Below are 24,143 nucleotides of genomic sequence, written 5' to 3' on the forward strand. Positions count from 1 at the left end.
TGAATGATAACTGTACAGAAATGCTTAGTTATAATAGTCCCATAAGACAGGAAAGAAAAATATGGATGGATACAGAAAAAATAAAAGAAGAGCTGGCATAAACCTATGGACCTTTACCAGTGTTAACAAGAAATTGATGGCATGGTGTTAGATGCTTCTTTTAGGGCACACTTAATCCATACTAAATACATTTAGACCTTGCTTCTGGCAACACTCTTTCAAAATCAAAGGTGTATAATTAGAATGACTGAAATACACACAGAAATTTAACATCACATTGAAAGGTACAAATTATTTTCTAAAAGATGGTTAAAAATGCCCATGGTCATGACTACAGTGCCCCAAACCCTTTGACATTTGAAAGGCAATAATCACATCTTTGCCAGTTGATACTTCTTTGTTCCCCAGGGGGGTGAGCAAGAGTTGAAAAGTAGCCACGCTACACACTGGCTTCAAATGACATAGCAAGACCACATATATAAGGGACAGAACATGAGGGAATGAGACAGGGTGAGGAAAGGGTACAAATAGGATTGTGTCTCAGTGGAGCATCTGAGGTTCACCACCATTGCATTGCCCAAATCCCCAGCAAGCTGATAACGATGAGCCCTTAATGTGTTCGCTGTCTCTGACTTGTGTCAGCCCAGCATGCAATCATCTAAATGATACCACAACAATGCTAGAGCACACATTAAGCACTTATTGTAATAGCTGGACTGTTGAGCGGGAGCCATAGAGGGAAACAGAGCAGGAAAGACAGATGGTGTCTTTGACTGCATTCCTAGCAAGTCGCGGTGTGGTCTGCACTGGGTTATGGAGTGACCACAGCAGGTAAATCAACGTACCAAAAGGCTGTTGCTGGGATCTCTCTATTTCCAGGTCAGAAAAAATATTATTATTATTTTTTTTTTTTTTTTTTAAAAAGACACATTTATTCAGCGTCATGATCAGACTATTACATTTAGCAATCAACAGCATGGGTGCAAAAAAAAAATCTACATTAAAACCCTTTGTTGGAATGCTTTACACTTTCCACAGAACAGAAACTAAAATAACCTGTTATACAATTAGTCACAAATACAGTCCTCGAGTTTTTTGCCCATACACATGAGTATTGTCTAAAACATGTCTTCTTTGTAGCAGCTAGGCCCTGCCACCACTGTGCTTGGCTGAGTTCACAAATCTGTTGTAACCTGTAGCTTCCCTGTCACTTCTCTGGCTCTCCTCTCCTGCTAAGCTTTGTTTCCTGGCAGTAATTAAAACCTTCTGCCACTGCCATAGCTGCTGCTGCTGCTGGAACCGCCATAGCCACCTTGGTTTCGTGGTTTGGCAAAGTATTGGCCTCCACCACCATAGGGGCCAGAGCTTCTGCCTCCAAAATTTCCTCCTTTCATGGGTCCAAAATTTGAGGATTGATTGTTGTAATTGCCAAAATCGTTATAGCTTCCGCCACCTCCAAAGTTGCTTCCGTCGTTACCAAATCCGTTATAGCCATCCCCACTGCCACCGTATCCACCACCACCTCGACTGCCACCGAAGCCACCTCGACCACTGAAGTTCCCTCCACGACCAAAGTTGTCATTCCCACCAAAACCACCTCCACGACCACCACCAAAGTTTCCAGAACCACTTCGGCCTCTTTGGCTGGATGAAGCACTAGCCATCTCTTGCTTTGATAGGGCTTTCCTTACTTCACAGTTGTGGCCATTCACAGTATGGTATTTTTGAATGACAATCTTGTCTACAGAGTCGTGGTCGTCAAAGGTCACAAAAGCAAAACCTCTCTTTTTGCCACTGCCTCGGTCAGTCATGATCTAAATCACTTCAATTTTCCCATACTGTTCAAAATAATCTCTTAGATGATGTTCTTCAGTGTCTTCTTTAATGCCACCGACAAAAATCTTTTTCACAGTTAAGTGGGCACCGGGTCTTTGAGAATCCTCTCGGGAGACAGCCCTCTTTGGTTCCACGACTCTTCCGTCCACCTTGTGCGGCCGGGCGTTCATGGCCGCGTCCACCTCCTCCACGGTGGCGTACGTGACGAACCCAAAGCCTCTGGAGCGCTTGGTGTTGGGGTCTCTCATTACCACACAGTCTGTAAGCGTCCCCCATTGCTCAAAATGGCTCCTCAGACTCTCATCGGTCGTTTCGAAGCTCAAACCTCCGATGAAGAGCTTCCGCAGCTGCTCGGGCTCTTTGGGAGACTCTGACTTAGACATGACGGCGGTGGGAGGGGAGACTTTAACGATGCTTACTCGGCGGCGTCCAGGGGCAGAAAGGAGTAATCTAACGAACGTATCTCCAGAAAAAATATTAGACCAAGAGTAACATTTTAGACCAAAGTGAACAATCAACTTTGGGTGATAACAAGACATAAGTTAGGGTCAACGATTTTACAATCGTTGGTAAAGTTCATTTACCAATAAACTACTATGGCATGGGACTTTCATAGTAGGGGAGGGGACATACGGGAAATCTCTGTACCTTTTCCCCAATTTGGCTGTAGAACCTAAACTACTCTGAAAAATAAGGTCTATGTATAAATTAAGAAAGTTCCAAAGGAAGGAGAGATGCATTATAATCCCTGCAGTAAATACAGTGATCTTACTTATCAATCAGCCTCAACCAGTGAATAGCCAAAATCACATAGTGTCAAATGCGGACAGTTTCCTAGGTCAGAAATCTGGCACAGGTCTCAGCAGACAAAAGTTAAGGTGTCTGGGGGATCCCTGGGTGGCTCAGAGGTTAATCACCTGCCTTCAGTCAGGGTGCGATCCCCGGGATCGAACCCCACGTCGGGCTTCCTGCATGGAGCCTGCTTCTTCCTCCACCTGTGTCTCTGCCTCTCTCTCTCTTTCTCTGTGTCTCTCATGAATAAATAAATAAAATCTTTAAAAAAAAAAAGTCAAGGTGTCAGTGGGCTTCATTCCTTTCTGGGGGCTCTAGAAGAGAATCCGTTCCCTAGTCATTCGGTTCAAGTGTAGGACTAAGGTCCCCATTTGACTCATGACCCCCTTCCTCCATCTTCAAAGACAGCAACAGTGGATTGAGTGGTCATGACATCTCTCTCTGAGGCATGATCCTGCCTCCTCTTTTATTTATAAGAACTCGTGATTAGATGGGGCCTATCTGGATAATCTCCACAACTCAAGGTCCATACTTTGGTCACAATGGCAAAATCTCTTCACCATTTAAAATAGCTCATTGATATGTGCCAAGGACTACAGCAGGTACATCTTTGGAAGACCATTATCCTGCCTACCACACTCTCCCTACCTTATTAATATATAGTCCTACATCCATAATGCTTCTGGAACTACCTTCGCCAACATCATCTTGAACACTTAAACACTCAATTGACCTCATCCTTATGAGCATTCTGGAGTATTTGACATTGATGGGACCTATTTCTTGAAGTGCTTGGCTTCAGCTTGCTACAATACTGCCTGCTCTTCTCCTTCTGTCCCTGGGGCCATCCCTTTATTGAACCCATCATTCATTTCTCTGCACCACGCGTATATATCAGGACGGTATCCTCTCTCCTCGGCCTTGATTCTGAATGATGATTGCCTTCTGAGAAGCTCTGTTTGTTTGATCTATGGGCTCCTTTTCATCCCAAAGCTGCCCATTTCTTCTTTCTGCATTATATACGGCATCACAAGAGCACTAAACCCCACTCTTCCATAACTGATTCTTGTAAGTCATTCTTCCCTCCTTCTGCCTCTGCCTCACACCCTCAATCCGGTCCATCATCATGCCCTGTCTGTCCTAATGCCTGAGTATCTCTTGAATCCACCTCATTGTCTCTACTGCTGCTGTTACTAGGAATGCTCAGGCCCCCAATATCAGTACCTAGATTATTGCCCAGCATCCTGTTTTTGTGCCCTGTGCTACCCACTCCCAGCCATTCTTCACTTTGTCACTAGACACAGATATGACTTTGTCACCACTCTGTTTAAAAGCACTGGTTGCTGTCCATTGCTGAATAACATCCAATCCTGCCCACAGTAGCTACAACGCACACAGGCACACTCAACACCCATACCTTGAACTGAGTGCGAGGCTTATCACCCTTATTGTCCTTCTCCCACTTGTTGTTCATATCCCCAGAGTAGGCTACAAAACAACAGCATCAGCATCCACCTGAAAGAATGTGAGAAACACAGAACCTCAGGCCCCACCTCAAATCTTATTTGGAATCCATATTTTAGTGAGACCCCTATTCAGATTCTAAGCACATCAAAGTTTGAAAAACATCACTCTAAAGCTATGTTCTCCAGAATGGTAACCTTCTGAGTACGAAAATACCTTCCAGAAATTTTCTTTATTTTCATGTGTAATCTCCTCCATCTTCATTTGGACTTTAGCACATGTTTCATGAATCACTGACCATTTCAGCAAATTGTCCCTACATTTCACATCTCTGTGCTTTTGCTTTCCTCTGCCTGAATAGTTTTCCCTCTCTCCACTGACTGAAGCTAGCTTCTGTACTCTCCAGTATCACCTCTAAGAAACCTTCCCCATCTCCTCAAATATGCTGTTGCTCCCACCCCACACTATTAGAGATATTTTTATTGAATGATTTGGGCTTACATGTTCATCTCTCCCATTAGTTCGTGAGCTGTGCAAGGATGAAAACCATGCCATCTCTATCTCTGGGTCCCTAGTGTACAGCAGTCATACATCTTAGCTAAGTAAATGAATCTCTAACTTGAAAAAATTCTGCTACATTTTAAGTACTATTTTTTATGTCTCTGTTTAAAACAAAAGAGAGTTGTCTTCTAATTTCTTCCCTCAGATCCCATGTTCTGGCTAATTTCGAGATGGCAGCACAACAACTTGACAGAGAGCTGAAAGTAGAAAGGGCTTCATCTTCACTCACCTATGACCAATCCAGAGCATTTCAGATCTGCACCCCATGTTCTTTCAGCACTGTGTTTATTTTCTGTGTGTATATACTCCAAGGAAGAAAGACACATGCCTGGAATCACATGTTTAGCGTCTTTCCCTTTGTACTTTGATCTTAACAAACAAGACCCTGCCAACACTGTAACCCATGTGAGCAAAGCCCTCCTTTCAAAGAAAATCATCTTGTCTCTCTGTCTGCTCCATGATAACATTAGCTGAATCTGACCCTAACTAGTAAGCTACTAAAAGGAATTAAGCTCATTAATGATGTAGTCTGATATCTTAAAACAAAATGGCAGCTAAAACTTTTCAGATAGGCATATTTCTCTAAATCACTTACAATGAAATTTGGTATCTTCAAAGAGGTCAAAGAGGCATATCGTTGGACTAAATAATTTCTTCATATGCAAACATATACCCTATCTGCCACACAGGGTGGCTGTGAAGGTCTAATGAGATACTAAATGCAAAATATTAGATGCTTTGCAATTCTGTATAAATGTATGTGTGGCATTTTCATTAACAGCACTAAGTTTTTTCAAATGACTTTTCAGATTTCACTTCTTCAGGCAAGTCATTGCAAATCCTCTACACTTTCTTAAATGTCTCTGTCTTCTTGTTGTTCTTTTCACCTTCTTCTTGAATTTGAGGGATTACTAAAACAGTAATTATTAAAATAGTAATTAGATAATGTACACAGGACAACTGCTAACAGAATACACCTATGTACTTCACTTATTCGATCTAATGGGGTTTTAAATAAATTTTCTACTTTTTCCTCCCTGAAATTCCATGCACCTGGCACTGTAAAGAATTAAACTTAAAGCCAAAAAATTGACCTGATTTCCTGTGGTCCCTAATACTCTTTGCCTGCTCTAGCATATGATCTGCTTCTAATAAATGGGTGTACGCTTGTTTGTATGGCAAGGGTATGCAGGTAGAAGCTAGAAAAAGGGCAGCAAATAATAGGAAAGATGGAGACAGGGACTATTGGTTCTCACTGAGGCTTCACCAGTATCTATTCCATGGTTATCTTCTCAGAATTACTCAATACAGTGAAATGTATGTAGGATCCATTCAGGATTGAATTCAGCAAACTTTATTCCCTACCAGCACCATGCTACACCAGCTCCTATTAATTAAAATAGTTAATTAAATATATAAATACTTTATGCTTGTATATTGAGATAACTAAAAAATAACAAAATAACATAGAAAAATGATGCATTCTAGATGCAACATGGGTGAATGAGTAGGATAGCAGAGAGGGATTCATTTCGACTTTGAAAATCAAGAAAATTAGAGTGGGTGCCCCTCTGAGCAGGGCCTGAAGATGCTGAGAATCAGGTAGGCAGAGAGGGGCCAGGATTCCCACAAGAAGGAATAATAGGGCGAGGGCAGACTATGGGTGCGCCAAGGAGCCATCATCTGCACAGAGGAGTGTGTTACAGCACACTGTGCAGGGCTCCGTTCGTTCTACACCACAAACAGGCTTTGCTAGGCATGGAAAGGAAGTAACTTCGTGTTTATTTCTGCATCTCTCTTTATATTTGGTTGGGCAAACTAATATATAATTGACATACAGTAAAATTTTCCTTAATGTACTTATTTTAACATCTAGCATAAGGTCTATGCCTAGCAGAAAGCCTCATACGAGGCAGATCTTCAACACGTAGTAGAAAGGGAACCAATGGTCCACCATTGATGAGGTATTATTTGATTTTATAAACTGTCTTCTTTTTCCATAGGACTTTTTTCATAAGCCACTGAGTTCACATGCTAGATAATACCGCTGTCCATCTTGATAGCTGGCTGACTTCAAAAGTTCCCTGACTTCACCAACTTTCCACTTACGCATTAATAAATTACTGCCTAAATGTCAGCTTTCTCTCCAGGGTCTCAAGGTATCTGGTTTGAAAAGAGTCATGGGTAATCTAAACAAACTATGTGATAGGACATTGGATACTATTTCTCACTTTCTGATGAAGAGACATTTTCTAATTGAAATGTTATAAAAGGAAGAGACTGGGCATATTGGAGCATATTATAATGACCAAGGAGCAAACACAGCAGTCACTTCACTGCCCAAACCCCATTTTCACATTAATTCTCTCTACTTATGCACACATAGGCCAAGCAGGTATTATTTGCCTAATTTGATTGATAAGGAAAAGAACTTGAGAGCTGAGTGATTGTTCAAGGTCATGGGTACAGCAGACACAGGACAGAAAACTCAAGTTTAAGGCTCTAGAGACAGCAACCTCACGAGGCACTTTTTCATGAAGGTAAAAGAGCCGAAATCACCTTTCAGACACTAGCCTTGATAAATGTACCTGTCAAGGCTCGGTATGAGGAAACAGAAAGTAGCTATTTTAAAGAGAATGGGATTTGATTTAATACAGGCAGTTCTGTGCTTACAAAATCGGTGGAAGGGCTGGGGGAGGGGGGACGGTAAGGCTGCAGGTTGGACCTCCAGGAAAAACTTCCCATACCTCCTGGCCAACCCAGCCCATAAGCGGAGCTGCCCCCTCCACCCCAGGTGGAAGGTGGAGAGTTGGCAGGCTGCCACAGGAACAGCTGAGGTCTAGAACAGATCTGTGGGATCTGGAAACTATCAACTTTCTACTCACAGGAGGCTAGGGACTATACAATAGAATTTTGCTACAGAAGAGCATACACCTTTAAGACCTTGCTGGCCAGAAACCAGCCAAAGCTGCAGAAATCTGACCTGTAGTCAGATTGCCCCTTTTCAAATCTTGCATGACTGCATCTAATTGGGAAACTCAGCTTTGCATCCATAACCCTCACTCCAAGAGATTCTGGGAGATACACAGTTGGAATAGATGCCAGGGCCCAAATTACCAACCCCGTGACAGGTAAATTCTGACACACTGACAAGCTCTTCCAAGACAGACGGGAACCAGGACTCGCGGGCTGTGCTTTAGAAGCAGACGTCACGGGCCATCCACATCCAGGTACAATGGATGGTTGCACAAACTTGCACTCTTCAGGGTGTGTACTACTCACAGACATTGGAAGCCAAATGGCCACTCGGGAGTGGTTTGTGCCAGCCTTCTCCAGGGTTGTCCACATGAGATCAGGGTTTGGTTACAGCTTGCTTTGACCAGAGAGAAAATCATGTGTCTGCCTAGATTAGAAAGTTACTCAGAAATGGAGGGTCACCCAGGGTACTAAGGCCACAGCTGAGGGTGGAAGGTCAAATAAAGGTCCAGATGGACTTGATGGGCTGTGCACCATCACACGTGATATTTTCATCACACTTTCTTTTTTTTTTTTTTTAAAGATTTTATTTATTTATTCTTGAGAGATAGAAGGAGAGACAGAGCCAGAGACACAGGCAGAGACAGAGCCAGAGACACAGGCAGAGGGAGAAGCAGGCTCCATGCGCTGGGAGCCCGACGTGGGATTCGATCCCGGGTCTCCAGGATCGTGCCCTGGGCCAAAGGCAGGCGCCAAACCGCTGCGCCACCCAGGGATCCCCTCATCACACTTTCTTAATTGGACTTTAGCATAAACACACCAGACAATAGAACTATAAGCTATCATTTAAGATAATCAAAATCAATTATGGTATACCAAAAAGGTTTTGAACTGATTTTGCATTCTGTAAAATTAAAAATAAAAATATATTCTTTTTCTCTACCCATGAGTTAAATACACACACACACTGTCAGGCTCCTTTTTATTTTATTATATTCATTATTCCTCATTTATTTGTCTTTCTGTGCAGCTAAACCCAGAATATTATATTGGGTTCTTACACTTTTTGACTTCAGCAAAGACTTTAAGAAACTAGAATATATCCAGAAGACAGCAATTAAAGCAGGGGACAGGTCTAGACCTAATGGCATGAGACCATTAGCATTGGAAGAGAGAAGCTCACATATCCCAGGTTCCAGCATTATGGAGGAGGAGCACAATTTATTCTGTGTGGTTCCAGAGGGAGGAATTTGGATAAATGGTTCAAGGTTACAGAAAGGGAGATTTAGATTCAATGTAATCATGAGATCTGGCAACAAATGAAACAAGCTACCTATGTAGATGTCTCCTAGGGTATGACCTTCCACTTCCAATCACACCTACTATTTGTTCACCTGTTCTGTTGTGCAGACTCATCAGATTATTGCCATTTTTCCCCAACTGGCCTTAAAACAACTCCTGGCCACAGACTGTACACTTCCATCTCTGTATCCTCGGCTCATCCCATCCAGCCTGTGGCCCATAGGAGGCACTTGGGACAATCTTGATGAAAGAATGAAGAGAAGAACAAGGCCAATGGACACAAATGGCAGCATCAGAGAAGGACCAGTCCTCCTGCCCACCTCCATCCCCGAGATAGCTGACTCAAAGTGTCAGAGTTGGTGATGCTGAGGGCAACTGCTACGTAAGCCATAGTTCTGCAGAAATTAAGTCCAGCATGTAAACAGGAACAAAAGAGAAACTCACAGGGAAGCTCAAAGCCTGGTATGAGCACAGGTTCCAGGTGGAAGCTGGTGGAGGGGGAGAGCAATTAGACAGGTCTGGGTACAGGTACTCTCCTGCTTTTCTTAGCACCCATCAACAGCTGTCAAAAAAGGCTATTTATTTTGGACAGAGGACGGTGGCAGACTAGCTCCTGCATATAGGCCTTTTGTTTTCAGATCTTCAAACATTTTCTGCGCATGATCTCACTCAACCTACCTCTTCCCTGGGAAGAAGCAGGCTGGTGGACACTACCGAAGGCATACCAACCAGCCTATCTGGACAGGAGGGTAACAAATTGCTCCTCTCTGGCAAGCAGCCCCCTGAACAGCCAAGAAAGGACTCTTTAAACCCAAGTGATATCATGGGATGACTTGAAACCATATTGGTTCCTACTCCTTGATACTTGTGACTCACTGGTTAATATTGAAATATATATCACTAATCACAAGTTAGCGACCTGTGACTCAGTGTTGGACAATCAGCGAGGCCAAAGGAGTCTGAGTGACAATAGCATGTGTGTGTGTGTCTGTCTGATCCATCATAAGGTGTTGACATAAGTCCAGACTTCTAACACTCACCATACCCCCAGCCCCCCTTCTCACTAGCTCCCAGAAGGCCCAGGACTGTCATTCCAGTTTGACTGCTACTAAAGTACATCAGCTGCTAGTCAGCACTCGCCTATCACCTTATTTATAACACCCCTGGAATGAAGCTGCCCATCCCTGCCCTGGCTTCTGAGCCCTGTCACTCCAGCTCACAGTGTGTGACTCTCTATTTAGTGTCTTCCAGGCTTAGCTTGTAAGGTCACTAGGCACAGCTGTTCCACCTCCCATTCCTACCTGCTTACTACCCCAGGGTCCAGCTTGCAACCTTCCATTCTTCCAGAAGCAAATCTAGCAGCCTGAAGCTGTAGGTTCATGGGTGCAGATGCTAAGTGTTCCTCTGTTGATTCACAGGAAGAGTATTCATACCTTTGGCTTCCTGTTTTGGTTGAACTAAGTAAAAGAAAGTGGTTTTTTAAATATAATTGGCCCCTAATAGTAACTTGTAAAGAAGGGTATAGAAATAGCACATTGATTAAGGACCTGTTACTAACATCACCAAAGATGGCAGCCCATCTTCAGGTAGAGGTGCAAGTGACCACCCATGACATGTGACTAATGCTGGAGCAGTCATGCTTCTTGGAACACAAGATGTGACTGTTTTTAGGAGAGGAAGTGAAGAAGGATGTCTTCAACCGAAACCCCAACAGATAAAATGTGCACAGAGTGAGTCAGTGTGATGGCAAATGGACCGTAAGGGACTAAACGGCTCCCACTGCTGTTCCAGCAGAGGGGTGCTTTCTCCCAACACCCACCTACCAACCTGACTGAAATGATACAAAGACTGGGAGAGGGGACTGGTGGCAGAGAGGCAATGAGTTAGCATCCAAAGTGGTCAGAGAATGGAAATGCAAACTAATCCCCAGTCATCTCAGGCTGAAAGAACTACCATCTACACAGCATCAGTTGCTTTAGAGGGCAAGGAAATAGATACCAGGGTAGTCTGAACCCCACGTTGTGAGTACACTGGGGTAAATCGACTGGGGGCATAGCTGGAGGTAACAAGACCCTGCCCAGCCACCAGCAAGGCTAAGGGAACCAACATCCCAGCAACCTGCATCCATTTAGGCCCTGGCTATGAGATGTGAGGTGGCATCCGGACAAGTGTGCCTTGTCTATCCATGCTTACAGCATTTTTCCTCACAGAACTCTGGTGCACTCAGAAATGTCATGAATAATCAACTTAGTGAGCCCCCCACCCCCACCCCGCAGTAGGTGTTCAGCAAATAACAGGCCTCTTCTCTCTAAACTTTAAAATAGAGTTCTTCAGAACATGGACTTTGGCCACAACCATCTGGCTCTGCTAGTTATTAACTGGGCAGCCTTGTGCAAACTACGTTAACAGCCTAGACCTCATCTTTACCTGCCTTGTACAGTTGTTGGGATGAATTTACTTAGCTTATGTAAGACAAAATCCGGCCTCTACTAAGTGCTCAATAAGTGGCAATGAAAATTTTTATTCCATGATTCTTCCAACTGGGTTCATGCTACATTAGGGCACCATCGGTCTTCATATATTGTACTAGGTCTATGGATGTCTACTTGCCCATACACACTGGCCTAAGAATTTCATGGGGCAAGAGCTTTTGCTGACTCATTTCTGTATTCCCAGCATGTAGCATGGGAATTGGCACCTAGCAGGAAAATGAAGAAATGAATATCACTTAGCACGTTTGGCACCCAGAGTGCCATGCGCATGGCCAATGCACAGCAGTAACGAACAGCATGCCTCTCACCGCTGTCTGTCATCAACACTTTTTGTTCTCAGCCACTTTTTGTCTCAAGCTCATGACCCTGTGGAGAGCTACCTTCAACTGCAAAGCTTGGGACCCCGCCATAGAAATTCTGAATCAGAGCTCTGTGGGTGGCACCCTGGAACCTGCCATTTCACCTGGGCTCCAGGGGACTCTTAGGCCCATGGACAATTGGGGAAATAGCCACTTGCTTGGACTGTGTGCAGCAAACGGAGCTAAGTGGGCCATAGGCAACCTCTGAAACCAACTAAGTTTCCTTTCCAACTTCTACAAGAAGAAAGCTGTGCTCTCACCTCTGCAAGACGAAAGGTGACACCGGCTGATCTCAATAGTTGACACCTGCACGGAGAAATAATCATGTGGTGAGCAATGTCTTCTAACACAAGAGAATGCAGCACTTCCTTTCTCAAATTCTGTGGGTTCTATCATACCCCAGGCTCCTCCAGGATCCAGCCCAAGGTCTTAGATATCTTTCCAGTCACTCAGAGAGGAGGAGGAATTTGGCATTTTTCTAGGCCCCCGCTATGTGGCAGTCCATGCTGGGGAACACCCCCATGAAGGATGACTGAACATCAGTTAAATCTAGCCAGACTTAAACTTCATATTCCCTCAGGGTAGAATTTTCTTTTTTTCTGAAAAACACAGGAGTTAAATTAAAAACCAACCAGTTAGTAGCTGCATTACAGGTTATGTTTCCATTCAAGCAAGGGGGGATTTATATGTCAGCTAGGGCTGTGTTCATGTAAAATGCATCATTAGCGCAACCAGAGCCTCGTGTTCCACACAGATGAATCACCACAGCAACAGTGAGCAGATAGGCTCGGAGATGGACGATGAAAATTGCCAAGGCGCTCATTAAGTTCTTAGCTGATTTGTATCTAAAATGTCCCGGCCTATAGCACTGTACCCAGGAGAGCCACTGACTGCAGAACGGGTGGCAAGGGACTGACAGCACATCCTTTTGAGTGCGGGGGACCTCTGGGGGAAAAGTGCTCACTCAGCTGAGATAGATGTCCCACAAAACATCCAGATGACAGGCACCTCAGATCTAGGAGAGGTCACAGGGACTGTGGATAAACACCTACATAAACTTGTCATCTGAACTCTTACTCAGGGCATAGGTAGCCCTCTGCTCTACACTCCAGGTAGCTCGAGCAAGAGCAGAAGCCAGAGTTTGAGGCAACCATGACCAGAGCTGCCTTTCTAGGGGCAGTCATGGTCTCAAGCACCTGCAGTGGAGGCTTGCTGCAGCCAAAAGGCTGGGCTCCACCTCTTGCCCCAGTGCAAGCCCAGCAGAAGGTGGCATGAAACATGTGGTTATTTGGAAGGATCCAGCTGAACTCAAAGTACCAGCTTGATACAAGGACAGAAAGGCCACACCAAGCTCCCTGAGCTCCCTGTGCCACTCCCTCCACCCTCCACCCCTGGATGCACACACTATGCTCCAATCACACTGGACTTCTGACAATTCCAGGACATAGAGAGTGGCCTCCTCCAACAGACTCTGCATTTGCTCTTCACGCCACCTGGAACTCTCTTCCCTGGTCTTTACACAGCTGTCTCCTTTTGTTTTAATTAAAGATTTTATTTATTTATTCGTGAGAGACACACAGAGAAAGAGGCAGAGACACAGGCAGAGGAAGAAGCAGGCTCCTCACAGGAAGCCTAATGTGAGACTGGATCCCCAGACCCCAGGATCACACCCTGAGCCAAAGGCAGACACTCAGCCAGCCACTGAGCCACTCAGTCCCTACACAACTGTCTCCTTATCCTCTACTTCTGCCATGCCTCAAAGGCCCTCCATCAGCTCCTTTTTAAAATTCTTTTCTATTCTGGGATATCTTAGGCATATAACCTTTGTCACATGCAACAACTTGCAATGGTTTGGTGACTCCCACAAGATAACTTTCCAGCTGACTGCATTAATAGTCCAGCCTAGGTTCCATGTTGGGAAAAAAGGGGTCAGGAGCATGGAGAGTGCTCCTTGTCAGTCATTCAGACACCAAGATTCAAGGAGGTGCTGTGGTCATCCCCATGTGGTTTTCAAGGTCTCTCTGAAGGTCATCATCTCCCTCAGCCAGAGCAAAGAGTCTGGAGGGGTGTGCATGAGAATTTTTAATAGGTAGCACATACCACTTCCACTCATAGTCCAATGGCTGGCACTTAATCATGTGCCTGGACCTACTGGTAGAGGAGAATGAGAATCTGGTCCAACTGCCTATGGGAAAGGAAGGAAAATGGTTTGGGGAAGAGCTGCCCAGCCTCTGTCATCCTTGCCATCCCTTCTGCCCTCATGTTTAATAGAAAAAGTCTCCTTCTTCCTGTCCAGGGCCAAACCTTCTACCTCTGCTTTTTTTTTTTTTTTTTCATGAGAGACACACACAGAGGCAGAGGGAGAAGCAGGCTCCACCCCACGCAGGGAGTCTGACGTGGTACTTGATCCCGGGGACTCCAGGATCACGCCCTGGGCTGAAGGCAGGCGCCAAACCGCTGAGCCACCCAGGGATCCCCTCTACCTCTGCTTTGAATCTCACACCGTCTCACCTCTTTAATAGTTTCTTTCTTGCTAATTTTCCCTTTCCATATCTGTATTTTCAAACTTTTCCTCTCTACATGGGTTCTTTCCTCAAATTACCTCTTCACTTGCTAAAGCCACCAACAAATCCCACACTCCCACGTTCACTAAGGGAGACAAGTCCTCATCTTTCTTGAACACCCTGGGAGCTGACACCCCCCCACCCTCTATTTTAATTCCTCTTCCTCATCTTTGGTGATAATAGCCCCTGCCTGTGTGAGACCTTCCACCTGGCCCTGGTCTCCATGGGTGTTTCCCCCTAGTTTACTTTTTCTCCCTTTCTTTCTTTTACTTCTTACATTTTGCTCCCCAAACTCTGCCTTTTGCTTCCATCTTCTCTTCAGATCCTAAAAGGATCTTCTCAAAGGAGTCCTGACTAGGTAAAAGTTTGGCTATTTTGGAGAAAGTCCTTAACACCATCCCTACCTCAGAACAGCAACAGGCTTCACCTGGATGGAGTCTACAATGTTCTGTACAGCCAAAACATAACATCAAAGCATGATTCAGGAACAGGAGTGGCTAAGTGTCCAGAACAGCATAGCACTAGCATGGCCTGGTTTGATGCATGTGAAGACCCAGACATCTTAAGGAAGTAGACTTGTTATAAGTTATTCAAAAATATCTTCTTATATATTGTTTCTTCAAACCTGTTCTTTACAGGATTAGATAGTAAAGGCTTCTAGATTTCAGTATCTTACTTCCACCCAAAATGAAGATGGCGGTATTGACAATGATGGCAAAGACATAAAGGTTTTGACAATAGCCAGGATATTGTCCTCTTAATTAAGAAAATTTGGAAATGTAACGAAGACAATCTCTATGGGGTCTGCTCCTGAATATTCCTTAGGCATTTCAAACCCAACCCATCCAAATCTCATCCATCATCTCTTCCATGATTTTTAACATACTTCTCTGGTCTCAAGACATGGACCACTTTCAACACACATATTGAGAAGGGATTAATACCTGAAGTGTATAAAGAACTCCTGCAACTCAAAAATAGAAAGAAAACTAACCAAATGAAATGGGCAAAGGACTTGGGAAGACATTTCTCTTAAGAGAAAATCTACAAAAGCTGTCACTCTGGAATGGTTGTCCCAGAGCGGGCTCTGCCAACAACTAGTTCTAGAAAGGCCTTGAAGGTATAAGGCAAGGAATTTGAGCTTTGTCCAAAACCCACTGAATGATTTTAAGCAAGAACTGATACACTCGGCTTTTAATTTTAGGAAAATCACTCTAAACATGGTGGTCAAATGTGTTTGGAAAGCCTGAACCAATCCATTGGGAATATTTCCTGCTGGGTTCCCCACAATGATTGAGTACAGGTGGTGTTCTATCTAAGAGATGGTGGGATAAGAAGTGTAGTCAGCCAAGGAACTTGTGATTTAGGGACTTGTTATTGCAAAGAGTCGCTTCCTTGGAGAACATGGTAAAGAATCTTTCCTTGACTTTGCTCCTGCACAGCTTCCTCTGCCTCCTGCCCAGCGCACTCCTGCCAGGCAGAGGATTCTCTAGTGCAAATCTGGTCACTCTACTATCTTGACTACAACCCCTCAATATTTCTTCACATGAACATTTTTCCATCAAGTTCAAATTACTTAGCATAAGTCACACGGCCCTTCCTTACAGGACTTCATCCTTTCTCCAGTCTCATCTTCCCAACTTGTCCCTACTCTATAGATTTGAAAAGTTATCCATGCTTTCTCAAAGGGATGCTTCAGCAATCTGAGCTTTGTCCAAGGTGTTCAATCTTCATAAAATGCCCTCATCTCTCTCCTTTGTTATCTACCTGCTAATTCCACTTATGCTCCAGAGCAACTCCCCAGAAAATATCAACTGCCCTTGGATGTTCCAGACAGGAACCCCCCACTCACCTTCCAGCTTACACACTTCCACCAATAGCACTTGCCACTTTCTGCATCATTGTTAGTATGTTTGTCCATCTCCCTGACCAAGTGGAGGCACCCTGGGGTCAGGGCTATGCCATTTACCTCCTGGTCTTGCTTGTCTCCGTAACCCATACACCTAGCAACTGGGCACTATAAACCCTGCTAATTCTTGTGCATCTTTCAATTCCCACTCAAAATCGCCCCTTCAGGAAGACTTCCTTGATCCCATCCCATACAGTTGTACTTTTTTTGTCATAGGCTTTTCTACTTCCCTTTACCCTTCCTTACCCACTTGTCTCCTCTTCTCATAGTTCAATTATTTCACTGAATATTTGATGGTGAATCTCCCCACAGGGCAGAGATCGCGTCTATCACATCCCAGTGTTAGAACAGCATCTGGCACAGAGCTAATATTCCACAAATATTTGATGAATGGAAGGATGGATGAGTGATACCTGGCTGGGTTAGAAGAGGTTGAGGGACATTTGTTCATTCATCCAGGAGGGCATGGATGGTGGTCACGTACAGCCCCATGAAGGGTGACAAACTCTAGGAGCAGGAATCCTACCTATGAAAAATCATGCCAAGACACTCCCATCTGAAGAGGAGAGGGGGAGAGAAGGGTGGACGTGGTGACATAAAGCACTGCTCTTTGTCCATCCTCTGACTGTGTCCATGATTGAACACAAGCAGATCAAGGGAAAGAATGTGGAATGCTGAGTTTACCAGTGGAGAAGCCAGGCTGACTCGGAGGCCAAGGCCATGCATATTGTTGCCCCTGGGTCCCTAACAGGGTGTGATTACCACCATTATCCATTCATAACAGTATTTCTCTTTTAAATAATAGAATGCTACAAGCAATGTTTCATAAATGTATAAAAATCAAATCTAGAAAGTATGTACTGGGTTCTACTTCCCCCAGAACACCTCGTCCATGCAAATCTATTTGAAGCTGACATTTTTACAAAGACATGACCAGCTCACAAACCAGCCAATGGAAATAGAGTCAACTGCACCTTCTCACTCTTTTCCTCACAGCACTCTAAAATCTCTCCCTCCAGCTCCTTTTATTTGAGAATCTTTATCTTAAACCCCTTTTTATGCAGTCATTAATTTTCACAGCACTCCTGCTAAGAAGATTCTATTATTTCCATTAAACCATAGAGTAAATCGAGAAGTCAAATTAAGTGATTTGCTTGCTCAGGAAATTAGTGGTCTGACTTGGTTCAAACATAGCGGTTCTGATCTCCAAAGCCTTGCACCCACCTGCCACCCCGATATTTCCTGGCTGTGTGTCATGGGTAAGAGCCCGGGCTTCTGAGTCAGAAAAAGCCGGGCTCAAATCCTAGCTCTACAATTTCCTTTACAAGTTATTCAACTCCATTCAGTGCCTTTAAATTGGGAATAATAAGAACACTTGTTTCATAAAGTTGCTGTGAGGATTAAATATGGTAATGTACATGGAGTACTTAACACAGGAGCTGGAGCAGATGAAGACTCCTGTTGTTTTTATGATACACACCTGGAAGGGTAGGTCCCTCACTCAGCCCCCACTCATAATCTCTTCCTCATCACATCAGAAAATGAATGAGCCACACCTGTAGTTGTGCTGTATAATACAAGTGTTTGCAGATTGAGTCTGCTATGGGGCCAAGGGGATATCTGAACACATTCCTGGAGAACTACCATATCAATAATTACCCAAATATTCATTCGTGCATGCAGCCATCCATCCATCGACCCATCCATCCACACATCTATTCACCTTTCCCTCCATCCATCCTTCTATCCACCCCCCATCTACTCATCCATCTTTTCATCCGCCCATCCATCTACCTATCCACCCATCCATTTATTCTTGTTTTTTTTTCTTTTTTTTTCATTTATTCTTGTTTATACACATAGAAAGCACTTACCATGTGTGAGCCCTTTGCCATGTGCTGCAGAATATACGAAGATGATTAGGACATGGTCTCTGCTCCTGGACCTACAAATCCAGACAATTACAAGAAGTTGTAAGGCAAAATGGAATATAAGTAGTGTCATAAGAGATGTTATTACAGGTTTATGAAGACTGACTGCATAGAAGAAGTATGAATGAAGAGCCAGGACAGCTTTTTTAGTCCTGACTTTAATGTTGAGCTCACATTAGCCCAGTCTCCTTACTAGGGTTCAGTTTCCCTACGTACACAGGAAGCAGGCAGCAGTGGAATATTCCAGGGACTCTCTCAGCTCAGACATTTCAAACCTTCTGCCTCTGGGTAGGGCAAGGTAGCATTCAAACTGAGCACTGAGTAATAGCAAGTTCATGAAGATTAAAAGACATGGAATATTCATGGAATGGCAGGTGGTACCTCCAAGTACAGCAAATGACAGAAGGAGATAATATGTTGAGAGTTAGATGTGGAATATATTGTAAAGGGTCTTGTTTCCAGGCTGAGGAATACACACACACACACACACACACACATACACACACTTATGTCTGTTTATGTACACATACAAAGATGATGAAGTGAGATCTGATTAGGCCATACTTACATTTTTTATCTTTTTAGACTTTTTTATTAGAGAGACAGAGAGAGAGAGAGAGACAGGCAGAAGGAGAAGCAGGCTCCATGCAGGGAGCCCGACGTGGGACTCGATCCCAGGTCTCCAGGATCATGCCCTGGGCTGAAGGTGGCACTAAACCGCTAAGCCACCAGGGCTGCCCAGGCCATACTTTTAGAAAATAGGCTACGAAGTAGAAAGAGGTGATGAGGTGATGCTGGAAACAGGGAGGCCAGGAGACTGCATAAAAGGTTTTTGTGACACTTTAGACAAATAACCAGGGTTTGAATTAAAGTAGCAGTAGGAATGTAAGAGACAAATGTGAGAATATCTATAGGCACAATCTCTGAGATGCATTAACTCATTAAAGTGGGGGGAAATAGTGAGAGATGACTCTGAAGCCTTGTGTTGATGACTAAAAAAATATATTTAATATCTGTTTTTCACCAGGCCAGCACTGTGTCTGATGCTGGCCCAGGTATATTCTGGTAAGCAAGTCAAGCGTGGGCTTTGCCTTCCTATCACTTGCTATCCAAATACATTCTACAAAGTGTCTCCATCCATATAAGAGACCGAATTTCTTTCAACTAGCATTTACTGAGTACATCCATGGGCTAAACTGAGTTAGGTCCTTCCAGCGCTAGAAGGAGAAAATAAAGAAAATGGTGCTTCACCATAATCAGTGACCCACATGCTATCTAGATTCAGCATGTATCAGTAGGGCTCATTGATGGAAGGAAAGGGCAGGTCAGAGAAATGGGGAAAATTAATTAGAATTTAGCAAGTGGTAAGGACCCTTCTTATTATGTCTGCAGAGAAAGCCCACATTACCAGGGTTTCCTCCTCGCATTGCTGCAGGTGAGAGCACAATGCAGCAGGAGTCTATCAGCCTTGCAGAGTTCCTTTCCATTAAAAGGGACCTCAGAAGAAGCTGAGCTCATATACACTGTCTCCTCTGCATGCCCTGTAAGCCACCTAACTGCAGAAGCTGGATGCCTTCTGATGACTGCTCTGCTCCCTATGATGCTGCATAGAGTAATGCTCCCCCGCCCCCAGCAAGCCAGAGTGAGGCAGCAGCGTGAGTATGTCGTAAAATGCGTGATCAGGGAAATGTAGGCAATGCTCTGGGTCTGTGCCACCAGGACCCTCTGTGATAGGTACTTAATCAAACAGGAAGAAAGGGAGCACCCTCCTGTCTTTCTCATCCATCTGCCTCATAAACATGTCTGAGGTCCAGCGTGTCTGATCTTAAGTCCTTCCTCATTATCCTTACCCCTCTCCCAGGTACAGGGGGCCACTTGCTCTCCCCTATTCATAATTTTAATGGGACCTATGATTCTTCATTTTAATTTTACTCATCCATATACTCTGCGCCCTCAACAAACTTCAAACAACCCCTCAGTCACGACTATATCTTAGTCATCTTTGTGTTCTAGCACTTGGCCCTGTACCTGATATGTAGTCACACTTAAGCACATGTCACTAAGAAAAGTAGCTAACCTTTAGGGGAGCCCACCCTGTGGCAGGCATTCTGCTGAGAGCTTTACACACACTGCATCATTCATTATACCACAACCCCTGGAAGTTTGATGTTATTACCTCCACTTTACAGATGAAGAAATTAAGGCTTAGACAAGCTAAGTAATTTTTCCAAAAAGAAAGTGTTCCTTTCATTCCTAAGATTTACATCACCTTAGACAAAAGGTAGGTAAAAGGGTCTGAAGTTGAGAAGACTCAGATTTTGTTGCAAAACAGGGCTGTGAGAACATTAGTCCAAGCTGACTGCTGAAACAATGAGATATATATGTAAATACACACTCTCAGATTCTGAGAGATCTTGCTTATTCGACCCTAGAGAGGGAAGGGCTGACTAGTAATTTGAAAATAACACCATAACACACAAGCGATATAGACTCATTATTAATTCTAGTTCATGGTTAAGGAACATTTCATAAAATAGCTTGTAAAGTCTCACCAGCTCCTCTTCCACTGACTCCCAGTGACCTCTCCCGCCACTGTCCCTTTTCAGACATAGTGGGCAGCAGGCTCTTCTTCCAAACCCATCTGAGGTTGGTGCAGGTAAGCACTATCCCAGGAGAGGAAAGAGTCCATTAGGCACAGTGGAGATTTGCTGGCTGGTAATATAGCCGGTTCTACCCTGTTGCCTGCCTCCAAAATACTCCCTTCCATGACCGCAAACCCAGAGATTCCAGGAGAGCACCAGGTAGAGTGCATTCTTAAAAAGGAAACTGCCAAATAAATAAATAAAATAAAATAAAATAAAAAATAGAAGGAAACAGCCCAACAGGACCTGAATCTTAAAAAGAGAAACAGGGAATCAAGCAAGCTCCTGGAACAAAGATGTACAGTCTAAACTGTTACCCAATGCTGCTACAAGCCAGGACATTCTGTGTACTCAGGAGACGCTTAATTAGCCTAAACTAAGAGTCTAAGGTCAGATGATTAAGAACATTTCACACCCTGGTTTGAACATTAGAGATGCTGCAGGTCATTCTGCCATACCACTGTTAGGCCCTCAAACTGGAGAGTATTTACTTTTCTCCAAACTGGGCTTAATTTAGGAAGAGTGAGAGGGGGAGACTCCTCCTATCCCTTAGAAGCCCAATGCTGTTTATTTGTATGTGTATGTCTACGGGTTCTGTTGGTGTCCTTTGCTCCTAATCAAAGGAAGCTTATGAAAGGAGAAAATCAATATAAGTAGCAAAGTAATGTCATTATTTGTAAGCATCCTGGGAAGATTAGCCCATAGATTTTTGGTTCATTTATTTATTCATCCTTTCAGTCAAACTTTGAGAAAACGTCAATTTAGGATTAAACTCCATTGCAGGAAGCAGACCCACAAAGACACACACATTCCCTCTTTCAGTTTCCTACAGCCTCTGCTACAAATTGCTACAAATCTAGTGGCTTCCAACAACACAAATTTATTATCTTATAGCCCCAAAGGTCAGAGGTCCAAAATGGTTCTCATTGATCTAAAATTAAGGGGAGCTATGTTCCTTCCACAGGCACTAGGAAAGAATCCATTTCCTTGCCTTTTCCAGCTCCCACAGGCCATGGACATTCTCTGGCCCTTGGCCCCTTCCTCTGTGCTTGTGTTCAAAGGCAGTAACACCAGGCTGAATCTTCTGCACACTGCTGTCCTGATTCTCTCCCCTTTTGCCTCCCTCTTACACTTTTAAAGTCTTGGGATCACATTGGGCCCAATCTGATACTCCAGAACAGTCTTTCCATCTCGAGACCCTCAAGTCACTCACTTCTACAAAGTCCCTCTGACCATGCATATGGCATAATATATACTACCTATTTCCAAAATAGAAAGGTATGTATTCACAGGTTCTGGAGCTAGGATGTGGACATCCTCGGAGGGTCATTATCCTGTCTACCACATCCCCAGTCTTAATATATTTCTTATATCTGATGGAAACTGACCAACCTAGCATATCATTTCTCATTTCTGCTCCTTGACTACACTTTAAGATGTTTGCACAGTCATAACTTTTAAAATTTGTCTTAGACCTACCCTAGCTTTCTCTTCATCATTAGCACCAACATAAATATGAGTGAGGTCAAGGACCTTGAGGTGCGGAGACTCTTCTGGATTATCCAGGTAGCCCAGTACAATCCCAAAGTCCTTCAGAGGAGAGATTCATTCCTGGCTACAGAGAACCAGAGAGAGATGGCAGTGGGACTTGATACCCCATTGCTGGTTCTGAAGTGGAGTGGTCTGACTACGGACCAAGAGAGGTCCCGAGAAGCTGGGAAGACAAGGAAACGGATCTTCTCCCACAGCCTCTAGAAGGAATGTAGTTGGACCAATACCTTAATTTAAGCCCACTGAGACCAGTCAGACTTCTGGCCTACAGAACCTTAACGTAATAAATTCATATTGTTTCAAACCACTAAATTGTAATAATTTGTTACAGCAGCAGTAGCAAGTTTATGCAATGTGCATTCTTTTCAGTCCATGTTGATGATTTAAGCCCTCAAAATGAATGTGATTCAGAGTCATCAGTAGACTGGCAACACCCTCCTCCAGATCATTAGCCAGAATTCAAATAGGCCCAGGACTCATGGGAACCCCTGGAGGAGTCCATCTGAGAACGCCTTGGGTTGAAGGAGATATACAATTATCATCTTGCATTTTCTGGATCTGCTTGTATAGCTGAGCCAATCTGCACCTTTCTTGACAGACATGACCCTGTACAGGTTTTATCTTTTAAGAAACATTATTAACTTTCCTGTCCCTTCCTTCACTAATGCTATCATCAGGGGAGACTTTGGGATGGAAGTGCACTAATGCACATGCACGCATGTGTGCACATGCACACACACATGCACACACCTCTCCCTCTTCTGAAAAAAAAGCAACCCAGATTTGAAAAGAATTTATTCCTCCAGTGCTCAGATATCTATTGCCCCAGGGTTTGTGAATTTCTTTCCTATTCTAAATATTTCATTATAAAGCTTAGGATATTTAAAGGAACAGTAGACTACACAACTAGTCCATTTACAAGCTTATGAGAAGATTTAAATTGGATTTTTTCTTCTAAGAAATACTAAGAATTTCATGGGGTTTTGTCACAATTCTTTGAAGATGTCAGCATGAACCAGGTAAGGGGCAGTGATTCCAAGATATACATTATTCATGTTCATTTTGCCTGATTGAAAGCACTTCAGACTTTAGATTTTGAGTCCTTAAGATGTTCTTTTGGTCTATTAATTCTTATTTCCTAGATTCCTTTTTAAAGATTTATTTATTTATTTGAGAGAGAGAGAGATCGTGCATGAGTGGGGGAAGGGACAGAGGGAGAGAGAATACTGGAGGAGACCTCCCGCTGAACCCAGAGCCCAACACAGGACTCTGTCCCAGGACCCTGAGATCATGACCTGAGCTAAAATCAAGAGTTGGCTGCCTAACAGACTGAGCCACCCAGGTGTCCCTTTCTAGATTCATTTGTACATACTATGTATTAGACATCATTTCAGATGGAGGCACACTGGAGGATCTGAGCTAAAGATGTAGACAAATTTAAGGCCATTGGAATTACAGGAGAATGCAGATGGAGAAGAAAAGATGGGTTCCACACAGAGCCTCAGAGTACCTCAACATTTGGAGGTCCAGCAGAAGAGATGGACTTAAGATGGAGCAAACTTTTATGATAGGAACCAAACTGGCAGAGTGTGTGGTATCATACAACTAAAGACACAGTGTTTCAAAGAAAAAGAATGGTTAGTGGTGCCAAATGCTGCCAAAGGTCAAGTGAGATAAGAACAGATCAGTGATCATTGGTTTTGACAACATGGAGATAATCTTAAGTAACATGAGCAACTGGAAGGGATAGAAGACCAGCTGTAA

General features: G+C 43.8%; 1 protein-coding gene and 1 long non-coding RNA gene across 2 annotated transcripts; both read right to left on the reverse strand.

Annotated features, from left to right (window-relative positions):
• Positions 1–1,256: 1,256 nt before the first annotated feature.
• On the reverse strand, positions 1,257–2,234 carry LOC121496574 (heterogeneous nuclear ribonucleoprotein A1-like). Its single transcript, XM_041764985.1, is given in 1 exon segment — positions 1,257–2,234. A coding segment is annotated over 1 exon segment (963 nt). The 5' UTR covers positions 2,220–2,234.
• A 1,467-nt stretch (positions 2,235–3,701) lies between these two features.
• On the reverse strand, positions 3,702–20,795 carry LOC121496576. The gene is made up of 4 exons (XR_005989273.1): positions 20,739–20,795; positions 18,130–18,200; positions 12,043–12,088; positions 3,702–4,143 (listed from the first exon to the last, which is right to left on the reverse strand). It is a non-coding gene; the product is annotated as an uncharacterized LOC121496576 (long non-coding RNA).
• Positions 20,796–24,143: the final 3,348 nt, after the last annotated feature.

The sequence above is a fragment of the Vulpes lagopus genome, chromosome 8, assembly GCF_018345385.1.
Source record: "Vulpes lagopus strain Blue_001 chromosome 8, ASM1834538v1, whole genome shotgun sequence".
In the NCBI taxonomy this organism is placed as follows: Eukaryota; Metazoa; Chordata; class Mammalia; order Carnivora; family Canidae; genus Vulpes; species Vulpes lagopus.